Consider the following 19736-nt stretch of genomic DNA (forward strand, 5'->3'; position numbering starts at 1 on the left):
GTAGCTTTGAGCATTTGAACATGCACAGCACGACGAGTAATCCGCAAACTCGCGGATCAGAAGAGTGGCCTAGAGGCAATAATAGTGAGGGATCTTGGGCGGGCTCTGAACGCCCAGCATTCTTGCCCACACCATTCAACCACGAAGCCACAAGGTCTTGCCCTAAATTGTTTGTATTCAGTTTTAGATTTCTATAATCCAGATTTGTCTTTGTTCATGATGCTATTGAATGATCATATCCTCGCATACATCCCTACCTGGGAAAAAAAGAAAAAATATTGATTCGCCATACATGGCCCAGCTCCAACATGGTATAGAGTATTAAATGAAAGTAAAAGCCTCGCGAACCCTTCCCCAGGATCATTTCTTACCGCCCCGCAGGTCATGGTATTTTATCGAGACTCGAGTTAGCATTTCGCGCCTAGTATATCCTCGTTGAGGTGCTAGCAGGCCCAGTAGCAGGAGAACCCTTCCTGGAAAGAGCTGGTCTCGCGGCCCAAAATTCAACGGCCTCCAGTCTCTTCTGTTCAAACAAACGGCTACGTTCTCGCTCGCGATCCACTTGCCGCGATCGTTCCGCAATATCCGCACTGGCCTCATCAGACTTGCGCTTTCGTTCTGTAGCGTCCCGAACTCGCTTCTCGGTTCGCTGACACACAGCGTCTAGCTTCGCGGCTACTTGGGGACTGGCCAGCTCCAACTGTTGTCTTTCTACGGGGCGTGTAATCGAGGATCCTCCCCAGAAACATCTGAATGTGAGTCTGGTTTGATTCCTAGGATCCTGCCCGCCCCAAATCATGAGAGAGTCGCCGTTGTAAATCTTGGCCCAGTATTGAGACGGACCACCCGGGTTCTTGGGGTCTGATGATGCCAAGTTGTACCCATTGATCTTGAGGCCCAGAGTGGCCTTGGTAGATATCCAAAAGTGATATTGGGCATCCTCTTGCGAAGCTTCCTTGCACCATGGCTGATCTCCTGCTGTAGAATGCCTTGACGGATCGAAACCATCTTTCCACAGCATGATTTTGAAGGCGTACTTTGGCACTCGGGGTTCTTGCTTTTCCTTGAAGCTCTCCGTGTTATCTGGACCTCTGCCAAACGACACTAATGAGTCGGTGATTGGGAATGTGATTCCTTGGACACAAGAAGAGGCATCAGTGTCCACTAATGCAAGCGCTCTGTTCGTTAACAGGCTCTCTTGAACTGGCACAACGATTTTCGTATCGGGAGGGCAGGTATCGGGTATTGAGGACGACTCGATTGGCGCCGCTGTTGGCGGGAATTCCACCGGATCGTCAACCATCCTACTATCTTCTCGCCTTAGTCCGACGGGTAGAGATATTGCAGATTGGCCGTTTCTGCCCTCTGGCCTAGGTTCAGGAGCAAAGTATTTCATTGCCAGATCCCAGAGGGCCGTCTTGCCAGGGCCAAACTCCTCGCCCCCTTCCTTTGCCGCTTGTCTGAAAGCATCATGTTGGCGCTGTGTCATTTCGGGATATCGCAAATGCCAAGTCTTCCTGTCTTGCTGCCACCACACCATCTTACTAACAGGGTAGTCGATTTGCCTGCCAGAATTAAGTCTTGTTACTTGCGGCATTCGCACCAAAAGTCTATATTCCTCTAGCATTTCGGGAGATTGATCCTCAGGGCTTCCCTCCGATTTCAATCTCTTTATGATAGGTTTCCCGGGAGGTGTGTTCTCGTCATATTCCTCGCTAGTACCGGGCGATGGTGGCTTTCTCTTACTCGAATTGGGGTCCACGGCAAAGGACAGCCGTTGCGACGCACCCGGTTCTTGAATGACTGAAGCATTGCCTCCAAGACTCTGTGAAGCTACGTTTTCTACCAGACTTTGGAGCTGGTCTGCGGACTGGTTTGGGTATATCGACGTGGTGTTGTGTTGATACGCACGCCGAGTCTTTGCCTTGATTGTGTCCGAGTCTCCTGAGTCGTAGGCTTCGTCCTCATGAGAGTCCAGAATGTCTGTGGCACCCATGCTGTTCTGGTCGGGCAGATTAGGATAATCTTCAGGAATAACACCAGAGGAGCCTATGGCAGAAACACCAACCTCTCCAAACAAGCGTGGTTGTGCACCATGATCCATGTAACCGTTTTCCTTGTCTGAAATATCGCTCATTGAGTCGCTCACTCTGTCATTATCATACGCAACTAGTTGTTCAAGTTGTGACGGATACTCTTCATCATCCGTGATCTCATCATAAGACTGGGAAGCCTGTACAGTGGTGCCGAAGCCACAAAGCCAGGGATGGCTTTCAAGCTCGATTATAGTTGAGCGATTCTCGGGCCGCCTCTGAAGCATTCGCTGAATGAAGTCAATGCCGGCTCCAGATACGGCAAATCTTTGGAGGGGCAAGGTGTCCAAATTCGTTGTCATAATCTTGTGCAGTAATTCTGAGTAGCTGATGCCGGATTTGACGGGGTAAGGTGGTGCGCCGGTCAGTGAGTAAAACAGCACACCTCCAAGAGACCAGATGTCCACCGCATGGTTATATCTCTGTCCAGGCACACGGCGCATCTTCTTGCCTCGGCTTCGGACTCCATTGTCATCATACTCGGCATACTCTGTGTACACTTCGGGTGCACAATACAGCAGAGTTCCGCAAAACGTGCGTAAGAATGTTTCTGCCGTATCAACCATTTTAGATAATCCAAAGTCGGTGAGCTTAACCACCAGGGGATCCATGGATTGGATGAGAATATTGTCTGGCTTAACATCCCGATGGGTAATATTATTGGCGTGTAAATAGCCCAAGGCACTGAGTAATTGCTTTGACATGGTTTGTGTCGTTTCCACAGTAAATGCGCCCAAGTCGGAAATAGTCTTGCCAAGATCACCGTGAGGGATGTACTCCATGATAATAATCAATAAGCGATCCTCCCAATCAAAATTCTCAATATAACGCACAATATTGGGCTAACAATTTGCTATTAGCTCATTCTCTGACGAGACACAAAGAGGCGGTGGACTTACATGATTCACGCGCTGCATAATCTTCATCTCATTCTCAACTTTTTGATCAAGGACACCATTTTTGATAAATCGTCGCTTCTCAAGCTCCTTTGCGGCATAGGGCAGTCCGTCATATTTTGATGTCACCTTATACACCACTGCAAAAGCTCCCTTACCAATCATGCCTATGCGGTTGTATTTCCCGGAGCCCTTCCACTCATTGCGTATCACACCATGAGAGTCCTTTCGCTTAGGAGACAGGCGAGGAGATGGACTCGCCTCGAATGCTACCCTGTTTGCCTGCGGCCCTCCAGGCGCTTTGAAGAGGTCAACGGGCCCAGGGTTGGTCTTGGTATTAGAATTGATACCCGGTATTTCGCCGCTCGCCGGGTGCAAGCCGTGGTGGATAAAATACTCATTGACCTTGTTGAGGTATGCACGGTCATAATCGTCATCACGACGAGGTATCCTGACACGGAACGTCAAGTCCAGAGTCTCGCTATGCAACACAATTCGGATGAGATTCCCAGAACCCAGCACCCACTTGTTTGCCGGTGCCGACTTGTCCTTGGGGTGACGTGTAAGGAGTTGTCTATCGACAAAAGTGCCGTTGGTTGATTGGTCCTCAATCATGACACTTCCATACTCGTTGACATAGATGCGGAAATGGACATTGCTAATCCGGCGCAAGGGATCGTTGACAAAAACAACATCACACCTAGCACTGTTTCTGCCAAAAGCGAATCCAGAAGAGGGGCTCTTGACGGGAGACGAAAGCCTCAAGATGATGGCGTAGTTTCCGTGGCTGACAGGATGCGACTCGAACCGGCTCGCATGGTCCTCCAATTCATAGTCTGGCTCGACATCATCCGCCTCGTTCTTGCCAATAATATACGGAGAGTCTTCTTTAGCTAGTCTCTGGACTTCTTCTCGTGCCGACTCGGAGTGCGGGTACAGGACGCAAATGATGTCAGAAACGTCTTCGTCGGAGAAGCCAGAGTTCTGCTTCCCTATGCGTCGCGGATCGAGGACATTTTGGGTCGCTGGAAAACAGAAGAAGAGGTCAAGCTGTCAGCCAAAGATATGCTCCCTACCAGGACCAGGAATAGATCTCTGATTAACTCGGGTCAACCATACCTTGTGTAGGCTCATCGCCGTCCATTGGAAGCGACCCTACTCGGGACCCGACGGCAAAAGCAGCGTCAACTTTTTTTTGTTTGAGGCGTGGAAATCGGGCTGTGTAGGGTTGTGCAGCCGCCGGCGAGGCAATGTGAAGATGGCAGCCGCAAGCTCAACTCTGTGAGACGTCGACGTCGCAGGGCAAGATGCAACAGTGCCCGTTGTCGAACAGGCGAGGGAATCGGCCACTACAGGCGTAGGGAATACGTATAGCTGTAGTTGCGAGAGAGAATAACGACAGAACTCTGCATGGCCAGGCACTAGCTTTCGTCAGGAAAAAAAAAAAGAGGCAGCTGGATCGGAGCAAGGCGAAAAGGGACAAAAAAAGAAAAGAAAAAAGAAGACAATCGTAGCAGTCGATATGCCTACATGGGGGGAGAAATGTTGAAAAGCAGGGATCATCGATGCCGGACGTTACCAACGCGTTGGACTTGTGACAGGCTGCCATAGCTGGGCTCTCAACTTTACGACTGTTGCCTTTGGCTTGGCGGGGTCGACCTGGTCCGCCAGGGCAACCACCCGTCGACAGACCCCATGGCGGGGGACTCGAAGTGGAAGGAGCGACTGGACGCATCTGCGGCAACCAGCGTCCAAAAAAACATCAAGCTCCGATCCGGTCACCAGCCCCTGGCCAGCCAGGCACAAAATATATGTATAAATGGAAACACCATCACAATGACTTGACTTGAGTCCAATGCCGCCCCAAGGGAGGACCAGACGAAGACGCCTTGGAGGACGTTCCTCTAACGTGTAATTCGGGCCACAAACCACCTCGAATGGGGTCAACTACGGACGTACTCCGTATCATCCCAGAATCCAATGTACTACAGCCAACCAACCAACAGGTCAAGTGCCCGTTCTGGTCCTTCGGTCAACCCTTCCTTCCTCGAGGCCCTAACAAAACCTCCCCAGTGCGGACTCGGGTCACGCTCCCCGTCCCGCGGCGGCACGAGACGAGCCCTCAGCAACATACTCCATACTCAAGTACATACTCGCTGGGGTGTGACCGCGGCATGCCCCAACTCGGAAGCACCAGGCAGTGGCGATTGGCGGTTCGGACCCCCTCCACACAGCAGCAACCAGACGACCAGACTCGCCTGACATGGACCCATCCATATCCCAGCCTGGCCTGGCCTGGCCATCACCAATTAATTCGTGGCCAATCCATGTGCCCAAGTCGCATCGTTGGGTGTTTTGCATGTCAACTATTCGTTCATCTGGCCGGAGAGCTCTGACAGAGCATCTCTGGGTTTTCTACTCAAGATTCCCCCACAAGGTGCCACAAGGTGGCATTTCGTCATGACCAATACCTCGAGCTAATTGCTTTCACATCATCCGACGCAGTAATGCGTATGGACATCAACATCTTCAACAAGATGTGGTCATAACCAACCATTAGGAATTTAGGATTCACTCCTGCAATCGTGCCATCCTCTTTTTCTTCTTATTCTTCATTTTTTTAGCATCCGGAAAAGTCCTCCCGGGTCAACGTCTATTCCAAGTAGGTTCTATGAAAATGAGATAAGAATGCCTAATGAGTGCCAGCTTTTGGTCCTCCAGACCCCCCCGGTTAGGTTATTTGGGCTCTGTTAACAACAATACCATATTCTCCCTTCCCCTTCTACTTTTTGTTCCTAATCTTTGAAGAAAGGTGACAAAACAGAGGCTGCTGATTCCGCCATGTCAGTCTAGCAAAGCCTTCAACTTTAATCAAGGCCCTCCACGTCAAACCAAGAATAGACAGAGAATAGTAAAGCTATAGAAACAAAGAGTACAGTATCAGCCACGATAAACAGGCCGGAACGTGGTATACGCCTTTTCCCAACGCGCTAGTTTGCATTGTTGCCAATGCTAAAATCGACCCAATCCTCCAAATTCGTGAACAAAGAAAAACGCCCGTCTTGTGATATGCATCCAATGGCGCGTGTCGCGTCGCCCATTAATTTTATGTAACACACTGGATAAAGCAGTCACTGCCAAACAAAAAAAAGCCCAGCAGCCTGCTCATGCAACATTCGTTATTCGGTTATCTCTTTCTTCATTTCACCTCGGTGATACTGGCCAGCTTAAAAGGCCTGACCCTGATATGGAGCATGGCTAGGGACTTGACCCTGGTTGTATTGTCCCTGTGGAGGTAAGCCAGATGACGGAGGGCCGAGAGGTCGAGAAGGATTGCCTCCAGGGCCTCCATGAAGAGGTGGAGGCGGGCCACTGGCTCCGCGTCCAGCGCCAGGATATGGCGGTTGAGGGCTAGGGGTCCTGACACCCATAGCTCCAGGTCCTCCAACTCCGAGATTACCGCCGTACTGTGGCGAGTTTGCTGCGGCTCGATGTTGGACGTACTGTTCTGGTGTCATCGCTCTTGCTCCTGGTCCTGATCCCGATGTAGTATAGGTACCCGCGGGCTGCCAGGCCATAGTTCTTTGGCCAGAGTCCACGGGTTCCTGTCTCCCATGACCTGGCCGAGGCGCGTGAGCATTCGAATTCGGCTCCGAGTAGTAGCCTGGCGGTTGACTGCGCATTGAAGGTTCGACAGGTCCTGGGACTTGTTTTCGCGGCACCGCCGACGCACCATAATTAACGGTAGGGCCAAAATTGACATCTGGGATACTGAATTCCGAATTCTTCTGCAACGGAGGCTCTCCACCCCCTACAGTCTTCAACACGCCAGCACGAGGTCGATCTTCGTCGCGGTTTCCATTTGAACCGTCAAATCCGAGTCCTTGGTTGTGAGAGGGCGGGGCCGGCCTTGAATCATATCCAGGTACAGGGCCGCGATACGGGTCAGAGGTATAGTGATCAATGATGTGATCGGGAGTGATGCTGTTGGTCTGTCGTGGGACTGGTTTTCGATGGGGATTGCCGGGAGGACCGCCCCGGCCACCCCCGGGGCCACCAGGCGGTGGCGGCCCGCCTGGTGCAGGTCGATAGTTACCATACTGGCCAGGGGGACCGTTTGGCGGTCCTTGACCTGGAGGGGGTCGCCCGCGCCCATAAGGCCCAGGCGGTCCTGGGGGACCATGAGGAGATCGAGCTTGGTCTGGTCGGAAGCCTTGCTGCGGAGGATTAGGTGATCGTGACGGGCCTGGTCCTGGAGGGTAGGGCGATCGACGTCCTTCCGAGGTGCCAGGACGTGAATTGGGATTCTGGCCGTGGGGACTGGGCGGCCCCATGGGTCCCACGGGGCCCCTTGATCGATGGTTCGGAATCTCAAGGTTTGGAAGGGTTGGGGCCGGCAGGTTCGTGGCAGGTAGTTGTCCTTGACCTCCTGGGTTCGGGGCTGCATCAAGGGTTCCAGAATTAGCGTAAGTTCCCAGTGAATGGTCATGCGAGTATCCCGCGGGTCCGTAGAGCGCACCATCCTCACCATCTCTGTAGTTGGCTGGTGAACGACCACCCTGCGTGTCGGTTTCCATGCCACCAGCCGTGGCCATCTGGGCAAGTGTCGAGCTTGACAGCCGACTATTCGCTCGTCGGAGCTCAGGGGAGTGATACGGGTTGCTGGTGGGTCTAGCTTGCGATCCATGACTGAAGGCTGGAGGGCTTGAAACCGGCTCAGGAGTCTGGAGACTTCTCATGGCTTCCAGATTGTGCATTGGAGGGGGCGGAGATGCGCCTAGCTCTTCGTCAGAGCTTGCAGGCTCGTGAATCATTTGACCGGGAGGGCCTCCACGAAGGGGGGGCTGGTGCCGTGGTGGTGAGCCGCCAGCTCCAGCATCATGTCGTTGCGTACCACCCAGATTTGGGTCTGATACGTTACGCATATGCTGAGGCTCACGACCCGGCTGCAGCTGCTTGCCTACGTTAGTATGAAAGACCCGTAGAAGCAGGGGTAACGATGCGCGCTAATGACGGTGCATGAGATTTAAGGCATACCAAGTTGCCATCATCGGCAAACCCAACCTTGGGTCTACCTCCACTGCCAAAGCTTAGTCTTGCACTGGAACGACTCGCACTACGAGAATGGGATCTAGAACCGTCTTCCAGTGCATTCATTCGTGTCCCGGTGGCGTCCTTCAGTCGCTTGCGCCACTCTCGTTCTGACCATGACGTACTGCCTTCGTCGAGAATCAACGTCGAAACATCGAGTATCTCAAGATATCCGTAGCGCTTGTGTTTGGGCATGGCAAACATGAGCGATCGTGGGTCAAGAACGCTTGCAACCAATCTGCCGGGTCTGCCATACAGACCAAAGGAGTCCCACGTAGGGAATAAGAAACGAAGCAGCATCTCAAAACCGCTGACGGCCGGATGAACCTCGGGCATAATGAAGATGAAGCCCTCAGTAGATGAAGGCGGATCAGAGTGGACGGTAACACGGCCTTCAATCTTGAGCAGGGTTGAAGCGTCAATCAAAGATTTTGCCTGGGGGTAAATCGCATAGGCAGAGTATGCATCGGTAATGGTGGCAATTGGTTGAGACTTCTTTTGCTTTTTCCCGTCCTTTCTGGAATCATAGAATTTGATATCTCCCTTGAGAACAGGGACGTGAGACCGGTCATAGGCAGACCTCTTCTTGAGTTCCTTCTGTTGCTTCTGGTATTCCTTCTCATCCGGGGGGGAAATAACACACCAGCAGCGACGCCACGGCACACCGGCACCGAAGCGAACTCTGACCCACTGCTCCGACTTCATACGTGATCTCTCCATGATCACATTGATGTTGTTTAGTGATTTTCCCTTGGCCGCAATCAAGGCGCCGGTGTAAGCCTCCTGCAAGGTTGAGTGCTCGAACATGGCAAGACGAATTCCTGCCGTCCACTGAATCAGAGAGTGGTGTGAGTTGAAGTGGAGAAGATATCGATTTCTGCCCGCAGTAGATATGCTCAAAATGTTTTGTAACGGCTGCTCATCGTTGGAACGAGTAGGGAGTGATTCGATCTATACCGCAGCGTACATGTTAGACGAATGGGTGTTCGGAATGGGCTCGAAATTTGGGCACTCCCACGACCGAGGCCAACGTACCATCTTGATTGAAGCATCCGTGAGATTGATAAACTTTGGCAGGACCTCGCCGTCCTCGCCGGCCGCATCAAGTTCGGCGGCATCCCACAACGACAAGACTGTGCCGACAAGCTGTGCAAAACATTCGGTCCATGTTCGGTCCGTATTCGGTTTGCCCTCTGTGCAACAATTAGTTAGTCAACCGTTCTGGTCTCGGCGCCACCAAGCCTGTCCAATGTGTTGGGCTGGGGGCGGCGGCGGAGAGGGGAGGTGTGTTCCCGTACGTGTGTTTTGATCGTCAAGTTTCAAAAAGTATCCTTCTTGATACAGTTTGTTGGAGTGGCTATTCAGCAGTGTAAAGATGGGCTGGAGCTCAGGAATGGTGTCTTCGTTAATGTCCATGACGGGCGGCTGGTAGGTCTGAACCATGGACAGTGGTCGCGATGAACTGCGCTGACGTCGGGGAGGAGTATCGTTTGGAGAGCCTTCTGGCGGAGTTCCATAGTCCGGCCGTGATGGCGGCGTGACGGGTCGGCGTACCGCGTCGATGTTGCGATCTAGTTGAGGGAAAGGGTCGGAAACGTGGTGCTGCTTCTTCTTGAGGCTCACGGAGAGGTCGTTGGGGGGCGACGATGATGGCGAAGGGGTCTTTGCGCCAGCGGAGAAGTGGGACATAAAAGACAGAACTGTTCAGAGGCGACGTCGATTGACGCAGGAGTCAGCACATGCAGCATCAAATTGAACGAGAGGATGGGACGTGGTGCAGAAGGCGGGCGAGAGAAGGGCAAGCGGCCAGGTACAAGTAATACCAGTACCAGGGGTGGATGAAGCACAGCCAACATTGAACTTAATATTGCAAGTGGACTGGTCCTCCGCAATGCATGCACATGTGCGCTTGGGATGGGACGGTCCCTGGGTGACGATTCTCGGCCCTCCAGATGTCCGTCGTGTGCTCAAGTGCTGTGCATCCGCGACGCCTCAATGAATGGCCAGCGATCAGACGGACCTGGAACACAAGGCAACATTGATGGAACTGTCAAGTGCGCGACGCCCGGATTCCGCCAGCACTGCCCAGAGGGGGGGGACATTGAAGGGTCCAGTCCAGTCTGGCCAACTGGTCTGGTCCGGCATTATTGGCACATCACCGGCACCATTGGCCGCAGCTCGCCGAAGCGACCAAGCCGACTAGCGGCTGGGCCTGGCTCGGGTGCCGTAGCATTGAACTGGCCTCCCCAGCCCTGGGCGTCCTGGGCGGGCTCTCATGACGGCTGACGGCTGTTCCGGTGGGACAAGAGACGCCGAACCAGGACAGCGCCCGACAGGAACAGAATGCTCGCATGCTGAATGTGAACGAGGTGACCAGCATGCGTCCAGATTGCGCCAGATTGGGCATCATGCGTGGGGACAGGGGTGCATTGCGGACAGCGTCCTTGCGCGCAGCCCTGGCCGTTGTGGCCGTCATGGCCCGTCGTGGGCGTCATGGTCGTCATGGTCGGGGGCAAGTGACAAATTCGGGGCCACAATGCGACCGATGTGGGCTGAAGAACTGGCCGGACTGAGGGCTGGGGGACCTGGGGGAGACAATAATGCGTGCATGTGCACATACAAGTGCGCGTGTGTACCACCTACGACTAGAGGCATGTACTGCAACCAGCCCTTGGCTTGTTGAAATACCTGAGTTGACAGGTAATAATCTGGACTGTGCTGTGCTTGGGTTTGGGCTGTGTGGGCTCGGCCCTGGAGACTGAAGACTAGTAAAGTAATATCGATGGACTGCAGACTGCGGCGCACTGCGCACTGCGCACTGCAGATTGCCTCGCCGGGCCTTGTCTCCATGGCCGGCGCTGTCGGCTTGGCGACTTGTGGATTGGGCTCAATTGAAGGGATTGGACATGAGTGACAAACTAGGAGAGGGTGCACAAACCTCGATTGCGCCCCATCTTGCTTGATTGCTGCCCCTACCCAGGCTTGCCGCAATCACCAGACGGGAGAGAAGGGAAGATACCCCGGAGGTGGACCGGTCAACTCGGTCAAGTTGCGCACTTGTGAATGCGCCGGACCCTTCGGGCAGTGCAGTGCAGCGCAGCGCAGAGCAGAGCAAATTGTTTGCCGGAAGGTCAAAGGACAGCCGTCCAGATAATGAAACGAAATCGCCGCAATGGGTTCTAAGGCTGGTGGGAATTGCTCTTTGAAAAGGCTCCGTCTCGTTGCTGCGTCGTCGTCAGTGGCTGCGTCGCCAAGTCGGAGCTGTTATTTGTGGTCTAGGCCAGGCCGGGTCTTCGCGCAGTCTTGGTCTCAGGTCCGTCCAAGTCGGGACTATTACTTTGGAAACAAGGCTCGGCAGCGTTCCAAGACAAGGAAAACAAACAAGAAGGGGAAGAAAAAAAAATGAAGCCAGCCCAACCAGTGCGGTGGGCGATTCTTGGAGGTAGTGGCAGTCGTGATAGTCGTCCTCTGAAGCGAGATGGCGACGCGGTCGAAAATCAAGGCCTGGAGGAGAGCAAGGAAACCGGCTCGCTTTCCGTAGGTCGAGTCAAGTCGTCCTTCACAACGGCACGCTGTGCCAACTTAATAAGTAATTAAGTAGCTAAAGGCCGGTAGGGTGGTGTGCGCGGAACAGTCGGAGGCCACTTGAGTAGCTTGCATGCATGATAGGCCCGAGGTGACGAAGCCAAGCCTTTTTTTTTTTTTCCTCTTTTTGTTTTTGCGTCGATGTCGTCGTCTGGTGCTCGATGTAAGTATTGGTGCCAAGAGGCGGTTGCGAAATATCCAAGGGGGGAATAGAGAGAGAAAAACACATGGGAAAGAAAAGGGCAGGAGAATAAAAAGACATGAATGAAAGAATAAATCCAGATGTCCTGGCACTTACCAAAAGAAGCTAAAGAACGTACTTAGATGCTGGGCTGTAGCTTCGCTTTTAAAAAGGTTCCTTTTGTTTAGCTTTCCTTTCCAGCCTGCATCCAAGGCAGTTCAAGGCAACGCGGTCAAGCTAAAGGGCTCGTATAGCAAGATAAAAAGGCAATGTCCAAAATTAGCCTGCACATAGACGAAAGACTCGAATTTCGCTTTGTTGGAGCCCTTGCACTTTGCGCGACAGAAAATGCGACGGGCTTGCACGCTATTATGCGGCCTATTTGGCTCGGGGCCGCGGGCGCCAAATGCGGTTGCTATGTGATGACTTGGGCTTTTGTTCTCAAAGAAGAGGTCAAAGGCCCGAGTGAAGAGCCTGGTAACAGTAAATCGTCAAGGTCAGAGTCGTCCACGTCAAGTACACGCAGCCGGGGTTGCGATGGTGCTGCCGCCACACAAAAGGATGGCAAGCCAACGACGTAATGAGAGGCCCGCCAAACAGGCTTTTTTGTTGTACAATATTCCACGCGGTTCAATGGTCGATCATCGGAGTGCGATCTGGCGGGCGGGCGGCACAACCTGTCGGCCCTAGATTCGCAGATGCCTCGACTCCAAGGAAATCGTTGAGGCTGCGGCCGAGCTTATTGGTTTGAACCTTGTTGAAGCGTCACAGCCAACGTCACCCAGAACGGCTGAGAGGGGAGAAATTAGGCGTGAAACTTTAACACGGGAGGCTGTAGGTGTATATAATGGTTGTTTTTTTTTTTTTTTCGATGGCGCCAAACGAGACGAGCTCTATGCAGGAATGACTAGCCTCGATCGGCAAGATACTCTGGCCTGCTGCGTAATTGTACCAGACTCTACACCCGGGCGACGGCCCTTGGGGAACAAAATGCACGTAAACGGCGGCAGTGAGCCATCTCGAAACGAAAAATTCAAACAGCCCGAGATGCCGTCCCATGGGGAGGGGGCCAGGCGCTTCTAAATAAAAGCGCACGTCTATCCCCCATCTTCATCCCCATCCCGTCCCATCCCATCCTGCGCGTTGTCGCCCAGCGATGCCAGTTGAGCGTCTCGTGTCTGAGGCGTCTCATGATCCCCCTTCCATCCCGACGAGGCCGAGTCACGGCGCTCCAGACTCGGTAGGGCCCATCCTACACCCTGCCGTGCGCCTTGTCTCCTCGCAGACTCGTCGCCAATCCAGAGCATCATCAGCCCGGCTATCCAGACTCGATGTAGTCGGCGGCTGGGCTTCGACTAAGCCACCGCCCATCTGCTGGGTCCGCGTGCCTATCATCAGATGCACCTCGGCGGTTTTCCTGCTCACTCGTTGGGAGCGTGAGAGGGTACGAACCACCAAGCCCTCGGCGCCAATGGTGCATGATACACAGGCTGGGCCAAGAAAGACATGGGGCCTTGTGGGTGACGGTGGGTTTAATAATAGCCTGCCGCTTCAAATGTTCGCAGATGGTGCGAATCCCAAGTTCCACCAGCGGTTGTTTCCAACGTGTACATATCTGAACTGTTTCATCAGTCAATCAAGGTATGTGTGCTGCAGCAATAATACGTAAAGCATTTTCCTGTCCACTTGCTGCCAGGTACTCCGGACGTCTTGTTGCATTAGGTATTTCCGGCGTCTCCGTTGCTTTTCATCTCTTCGAGTGCTCCGTACTACATGTTGTGTACGGAGTACTGTACGCAGACCATGAGACCATGAGACGACGCCAGCTTGTCGGGTGTTCTGTGGCCACTTTGACCAGTCAGTAGCACCACGGAGTAGCCGCCAATTGTCCGTGATTAAAGAGAGCGTTGCTATGGACGGAGTAATACATGATGATTTCCCCCGTGTTACGACGAGGCCAACGGCATGCAATGAGTTGGCTCGGGCAGGGGTGAGGACGACTCGGCCACCAGATCTCTGGTCAATATTCTCTCTGTGTTACGGAACCCCAATCCGCTTGGCATGCCTTGAATTGTTCGCGCAATTGACCTGCAGATGCTAGCACTGCCAAGTCCCAAACTGTGACATTGCGTGGACAAATCGCCAAACCAGCCCCCCCTTCGAACATGCTCACCTCCCAGCGTAGAGCGGAAACAAACACAGTGTCCAGATGTGCGTGTTTCGACGACCAGACATCGCTTGGCCGCCCCGGCCGGAATTGTCTGGATATTGCAACTTCCAGACACTGCCGTGAGCCGGCCAAGCCAAGACTGGGGCCAAGAGCCAAGCGCCAAGCGCACCATTATGCCCCTGCTGGGCGATACGCCGGCGGTCTGGTTCAGCTTAGCAGCGGTGCTGTGCGCAGAGGCGTGACTCCAGTACAAATTGCGGATACGAGCACTTGAGAGGCCAGGCAGAAGCAGGGGGCTGGGCACCTGGGGGCTGAAGGGCTGGCTGCCCAGGCGGTCAAGTCAACCAACTGACTGTGTTGCAAAGCTTGCGCGGCACTCCAGATGTCTGGTCCCATTCTTCCAAATCGACGGCAGCTGCAGGCGGGGAAAGAGACTATGCGCTTGGCCTTTGGAATCTCGGCGGCTGGCCAAGGCCGCCCGTTGCTGGGACTGATGATGATGAGTTCTTGTCATGCTCGATGCAATCAATAGTCTGGTGCTGGGCAATACCAAACATTCTGCACGGTGTTGGCGCCATGCCCACATGTGCAGGAACAGGTAATTTCTCGAATTTACGGAGTAAAGTAAGACGTCTGGTGCTTCCAAGTCGGCTCGTTGTGCATGTGGAGGCAAATCAGGGCTACGGAGTACTCTCTGGCGCGTCCTCTGACACCAGCCTGTCGCAGAACCAGCCATGTATTGCGATTCGCGAACATTGAAATGCTCACAGACCGTCATCACTTGATTTGCTGTCAGCCCACCGAGTACGGAGTACGGGGTAGTCACAGTCAAGTTGGAAAGGAAGGGGCGGGCGGTTGGTGCCGGTGATGGACCAACTACCTATCTAGGTACTCATTTGACGTCATCGCCACATGCGCCGGGTTGCAGGGCAGTGTCGGCGCCAATGCCAAGTTTGGTGAATTGTTTGTCATCGTCACCATACGCTCAATACGCCATGGGCTGCATCATGTCGCCTTTAACCCTTATGCTAGTTGCCAGTCTGAGATGGCTGCTGCCCTTGCCTGCACAATCAGACTGTATAGGATGATGGCTTGCATTGGACCATGCCGGGTATGGGTTCCGCGTCACCTATTAACTACCTAGGTACCTAGGTAGTATTGCGAACTGATAGTCAACATCTCAGTATGTCGGCTTCAAAGTGCGCCAGTGGGCTGCTGTGTGCTTCTCAGGACTTCAACACACGAACATTGCGCATTGTAAATACCGCCACACGTCAGAGCGATACCTGCTATGTTGAATGAAAACATAACGATACCCTTCGCGAGAAAGCTGGCTTATCTGCATGGCTCTTGAAACATAGGTTCATCGTGGGATAGGGTAGTCTGTTTTTTTTTTTTCCTTGGAAAATAATATACCTACTAGGTAGGTAACTATAGTGGAAGACTTCTTTTTTCTTTTTCTTTTTTTCCTTTTTGGGTGTCCGTCTTACGCCAATCCCATATGTAGGCATGTTATAGTCGGGAGTCGGGAACATCATGTCGTCAAGTCGATGCATCAAAGCTGCACATTTCGGAGTTGCATCTGACAATCGTGCCACTCGGAAGACTCCGCTGGTAATGCGGACACGGGTTAATCTTAACAGAACAAGTCGTCAGACAAGCCCAGTTGGTAACTTCCCCTCAACAAACCTCGCGCGGAACGTGCTGTATTCTATTCGACACTGAAAGCACCTTTCCAGGGCTGTCCGAAGGACAACTTCAAACGTGGTTGCTGGGCTGACTGACGGAAGGCCTGACTCGACCAATCGCGTCGTCACGTGCGGACATTCTACAACCTCCAACACGACGACGAACCACCAGACGAATACTAATTCTTGGATGTGTCAACACATCGACATCGACCGACAGAGATTGCCGCAGAGGCCGCGGTGAGCGACCCAACCGGGTCAACGCTGGAGTTCCATAGTTGGAATGCGCACGTCACACTTTCCAACGCCCGTGGCCATTTCGAGATCTTTATCGCGACCGCGACAGCGCCAGCTTCAAGACCCGCTATGGCGGGGCCGTTATGAAAGACGATTCTCGGCAGATTCATCCCCAGGGACGTCTGATCGACAAAAGAAGCTGTCGAAATTGCCTTTTCGATTCGAAACGGGCATTGGGTTATTCGCTAAGCGGCAACCGAGACCCTTCCCCCCGCCCTTCACGTCGCCTCCGTCGGCATCCTTCTCCGATCCTCTAAGCACCCATCATCGAAGTCGCGATCGAAGGGGGGCATTTGTGAATGGAGAACTCATAAAGGGCCTAACAAATGGAGATGATGCCGTCTATGCGAGCGATTTCTTTATCTGCGCGAACGATGGGGTCGGGGCCTGGGCGATGCGACCACGCGGCCATGCTGGGTAAGATCCTTGCCCCGCCCTCTCACAGAGTTCATGAAACTAATACATTGCTGCAGTCTGTGGTCGCGATTAATCTTACATTTTTGGGTGGCAGCTGTCGAAGAAGACGTCCTTCGATCCCTGTCCGCCGGTACACCACATACACCCGATCCCAAGTCTATGCTCCAGTATGCGTATGAGCGGACACTTGATGCCACCGTCTCTCTCGATTGGCAAGGAACAACCACTGCATGCGGCGCCCAATTGCACTATAGAGCCTCGAGTGACAACCCGTCAGTAAATCCATTGCCACTGCTGCTCGTCACAAACCTCGGAGACTGCCAAGTCATGGTCCTTCGCCCGCGGAACAAGGAGGTTATTTTCAAGACCAAGGAACAGTGGCATTGGTTCGACTGTCCCAGGCAGCTTGGCACCAATAGCCCCGATACACCCAAGGACAATGCTGTCGTGGATACTATAGATTTGGAAGTTGGAGATGTGGTACTAGCGATGAGCGACGGCGTCATTGATAATTTATGGGAGCATGAAATCGTTGAGTCGGTTGTAAAGAGCATCAGAAGCTGGGAGTCGGAAAAAGGAGGAGGGTTGAAAGAAGACAGAATAGGTGGCCGCAATGGCGGGATGAAGGTGGCAGCGGAAGAGCTCGTCGCTGCAGCCAGAGTGATTGCGATGGATCCGTTTGCAGAGTCTCCATTTATGGAACAGGCTATTGAAGAAGGTTTGGCCAGTGAAGGAGGTATGTTTCTTTGTTTTACCCTTTATTCCGATACCCCTAACAATACATGTACTTACGATACATTACCTACAGGGAAGCTGGATGATATTAGTGTGGTTGCTGCCTTGTGTGTTGAGAACAAGTGATGATGACGGAACTATCTGCATTGGATTTTGTCTGGTGAATGCACGCAATGAATTATTGAGTCATTGTGACCAACTCTGGCATCTATTTATCTAGTCGGCGAAAGTTCTTCTCTGGGCTATGGACTTGAACTTGAGCGATATCGGCACTGCTACTTCTCGAATTATTGAAAGCTTCTGGCTTGGACTACAAGCTTTCATTGTTTATCATTGTTTAATACTCCGTGCCTTGTTAGCAAGTAATAATGGGTGCACCACCGACCCTGGAGTCCATCAGTGTGGGGCTGTCAATGATCTCGGCCGGCTTTTGCGCTTGGCCAGGATTGGGGTTGGCGGCTCCTGCCTTATCGCACGTGCAGACCCTTGGGTCCGCCGCCGATAAGAAATTTATTCTGGAGAGCTCACGAAGAGTCTCTGCAGCAGAGTCCAGATACGCTTTGTGATTTCACCGCACTAACCCATATCGCCATTTCCAATTGTGTGTCTTGTATCCGTCAAACATGAGGGGGAAACGATCCAAACAGTATCGCAAGCTCATGGAGCGATACTGTATGACCTTTGGTTTTCGGGAGCCGTACCAAGTTCTAGGTAGGTCAACGTGGTTCAGCTTCTCGTCTCAACCACTTGCTAACATTGTGCCCAGTGGACGCCGAAATGGTCCAAGATTCCTGCCGGTTCAAAATGGAATTAGAACCAGCATTACAAAGAACAGCCCATGGAAAAGTCAAGCCAAGTATGCGCCCTCTTTTCGTTCATCCTTAGGCCACTCGTTTTAGCTCCCTGACCAAATTTCAGTGATTACACAATGCGAAATTAGGAAGCTCTACGCGCGGAAGAATGAACCTGGTATCAGCGAGGCTATCGAGGTAGCCAAGACTTGCGAGAGACGACGTTGCGGCCATCACCCCGATGAGTACCCCGAGCCGTTGAGTACGCTGGAGTGCCTTCAGTCTGTCATAGATCCCAAGGATACGGGCGAAAATAAGCACCGATATGTCGTGGCAAGCCAGAACTTGGATTTACGGCGCATGCTACGCGGAGTCCGAGGAGTGCCTTTAATATACATCAAGAGAAGTGTCATGATTATGGAGCCAATGTCCGATGAGAGCGCTCAACTTCGAGCCCGAGAAGAGCGTAGCAAGTTTAGGGCGGGACTGAAGCCAACAGTCGGCAAGAGAAAGAGAGCAGAAAGGGACAATGGCGACGAACAAGATGACGATGGTAAAACTGATGGCGACCATGGAAATATGATGGCAACTGGCGCCGAGCCGAAGCCGCCGGTGAAGAAGAAGTCAAAGCGCCCTGGTCCGAAGGGGCCCAATCCCTTGTCGGTGAAGAAGAAAGCTAAAAAGCAGCCGGATGGGACGAGAAAACCAAAGACGACGGCTGAGACGGAGGAAAAATTGGACGAAGCGCCGGCCAAGCGGAAGAGAAAGAGAAAATCCGAGTCAACGAATGCTACCTCGGCAGGCGAAGAGGGCTCGGGCGAGGGCAATGTACCCCAGACTGTTTCAAATACCGATGAAGACTGAAATCATGGAAGACACTGAAAAGGGGAATTATATTGTGTAGCTACGGTTTACGGTGTTGATAGGGGCTGGTGTTGGAAGACGGTTTCGTGCATTTGGTATTGGACATGCCAACATAAAAGTGAGCATTTTGCAGGCGTGGCCAGTCAAAATAAAAGAAGATGGTTTCTCAATCTCCATGGGATCTGATGACTTTAATCAAATACTCCCCCCGGCAAAAGAAGTCCGGTACATATATATACAGCTGCGGTTATGAAAGGTACGTGTAGGTTGAATATAACCTCACTGTTGAGACTTCACAGCATGTGCTTCGAGGGTGGAAAATTTCAGTATTTTTTTGCAAAGTGGTGATTGGTTATTGAAGAAAGGAAGCAATTATATCCGGTTTGTAGTACGGAGTAAAGCGTGCAGTCCCTAGTTCGGCTAGACCTGTGGCGATGATGAGCGGCGGTGCAGTGTTGGTGGGAAAAGGGGGCAGATTGCGTTGACACCACTTGAGCGGTTGACAGGCGGCAGGATACCCTGGCCAGTCCCATTTGCGGAAGAGGAGGTGTGGTCGGAGTTGCTGCGAACTAGTAGTACCGCTGTTAACTTATTAAAGGCGACTGGTTATCGCACTCGTACTCTGAAGCTGGTTTAGAGGAGATACTCTTTGAGTCTTCTGTCAGTCTCGTCTGTCCATGTCAGTCAGGGCGGGTGGCGATGTGGTGTCACAGTGGTTGAATCCGGCCCCAATTTCCGGCACCCACATCAAATTTGGTTGTCAAGGGTCAACTGGTGCCGTCACCCTGCAGCAGTTAGCGCATTCTTGACAGCATCCAGGTCCTTTGACGGCCAGACACCAACAGTCCAGGACTAGGGGCAGTGCGTCCCTGGCCCCGCCTATTGCACCAGCTTGACCGCACAGTCATTTGACGCGGCCCGCAGTGAG

General features: G+C 52.8%; 4 protein-coding genes across 4 annotated transcripts; 2 read left to right on the forward strand and 2 right to left on the reverse strand.

The window, feature by feature from the left end:
* Positions 1-421: 421 nt before the first annotated feature.
* Positions 422-4133, reverse strand: MAA_04269 (Serine/threonine-protein kinase, active site protein; the record flags this gene model as incomplete). The annotated part of the gene is made up of 3 exons (XM_007822267.1): positions 422-2935; positions 2993-4014; positions 4109-4133. The coding sequence occupies 3 exons, from the start codon at positions 4131-4133 to the stop codon at positions 422-424; spliced, it is 3561 nt and encodes a 1186-aa protein (XP_007820458.1).
* A 2083-nt stretch (positions 4134-6216) lies between these two features.
* On the reverse strand, positions 6217-9769 carry MAA_04268 (SKG3 protein; the record flags this gene model as incomplete). Its single annotated transcript, XM_007822266.1, has 4 exons — positions 6217-7941; positions 8027-9031; positions 9116-9273; positions 9379-9769. The coding sequence occupies 4 exons, from the start codon at positions 9767-9769 to the stop codon at positions 6217-6219; spliced, it is 3279 nt and encodes a 1092-aa protein (XP_007820457.1).
* A 6218-nt stretch (positions 9770-15987) lies between these two features.
* On the forward strand, positions 15988-17279 carry MAA_04267 (rRNA-processing protein UTP23; the record flags this gene model as incomplete). Its single annotated transcript, XM_007822265.2, has 3 exons — positions 15988-16418; positions 16475-17154; positions 17227-17279. The coding sequence occupies 3 exons, from the start codon at positions 15988-15990 to the stop codon at positions 17277-17279; spliced, it is 1164 nt and encodes a 387-aa protein (XP_007820456.2).
* A 497-nt stretch (positions 17280-17776) lies between these two features.
* On the forward strand, positions 17777-18808 carry MAA_04266 (rRNA-processing protein UTP23; the record flags this gene model as incomplete). Its single annotated transcript, XM_007822264.2, has 3 exons — positions 17777-17864; positions 17920-18009; positions 18072-18808. The coding sequence occupies 3 exons, from the start codon at positions 17777-17779 to the stop codon at positions 18806-18808; spliced, it is 915 nt and encodes a 304-aa protein (XP_007820455.2).
* Between the last annotated feature and the right edge of the window lie 928 nt (positions 18809-19736).

Source organism: Metarhizium robertsii, assembly GCF_000187425.2.
Source record: "Metarhizium robertsii ARSEF 23 chromosome Unknown MAA_Scf_5, whole genome shotgun sequence".
Classification (NCBI taxonomy): domain Eukaryota; kingdom Fungi; phylum Ascomycota; class Sordariomycetes; order Hypocreales; family Clavicipitaceae; genus Metarhizium; species Metarhizium robertsii.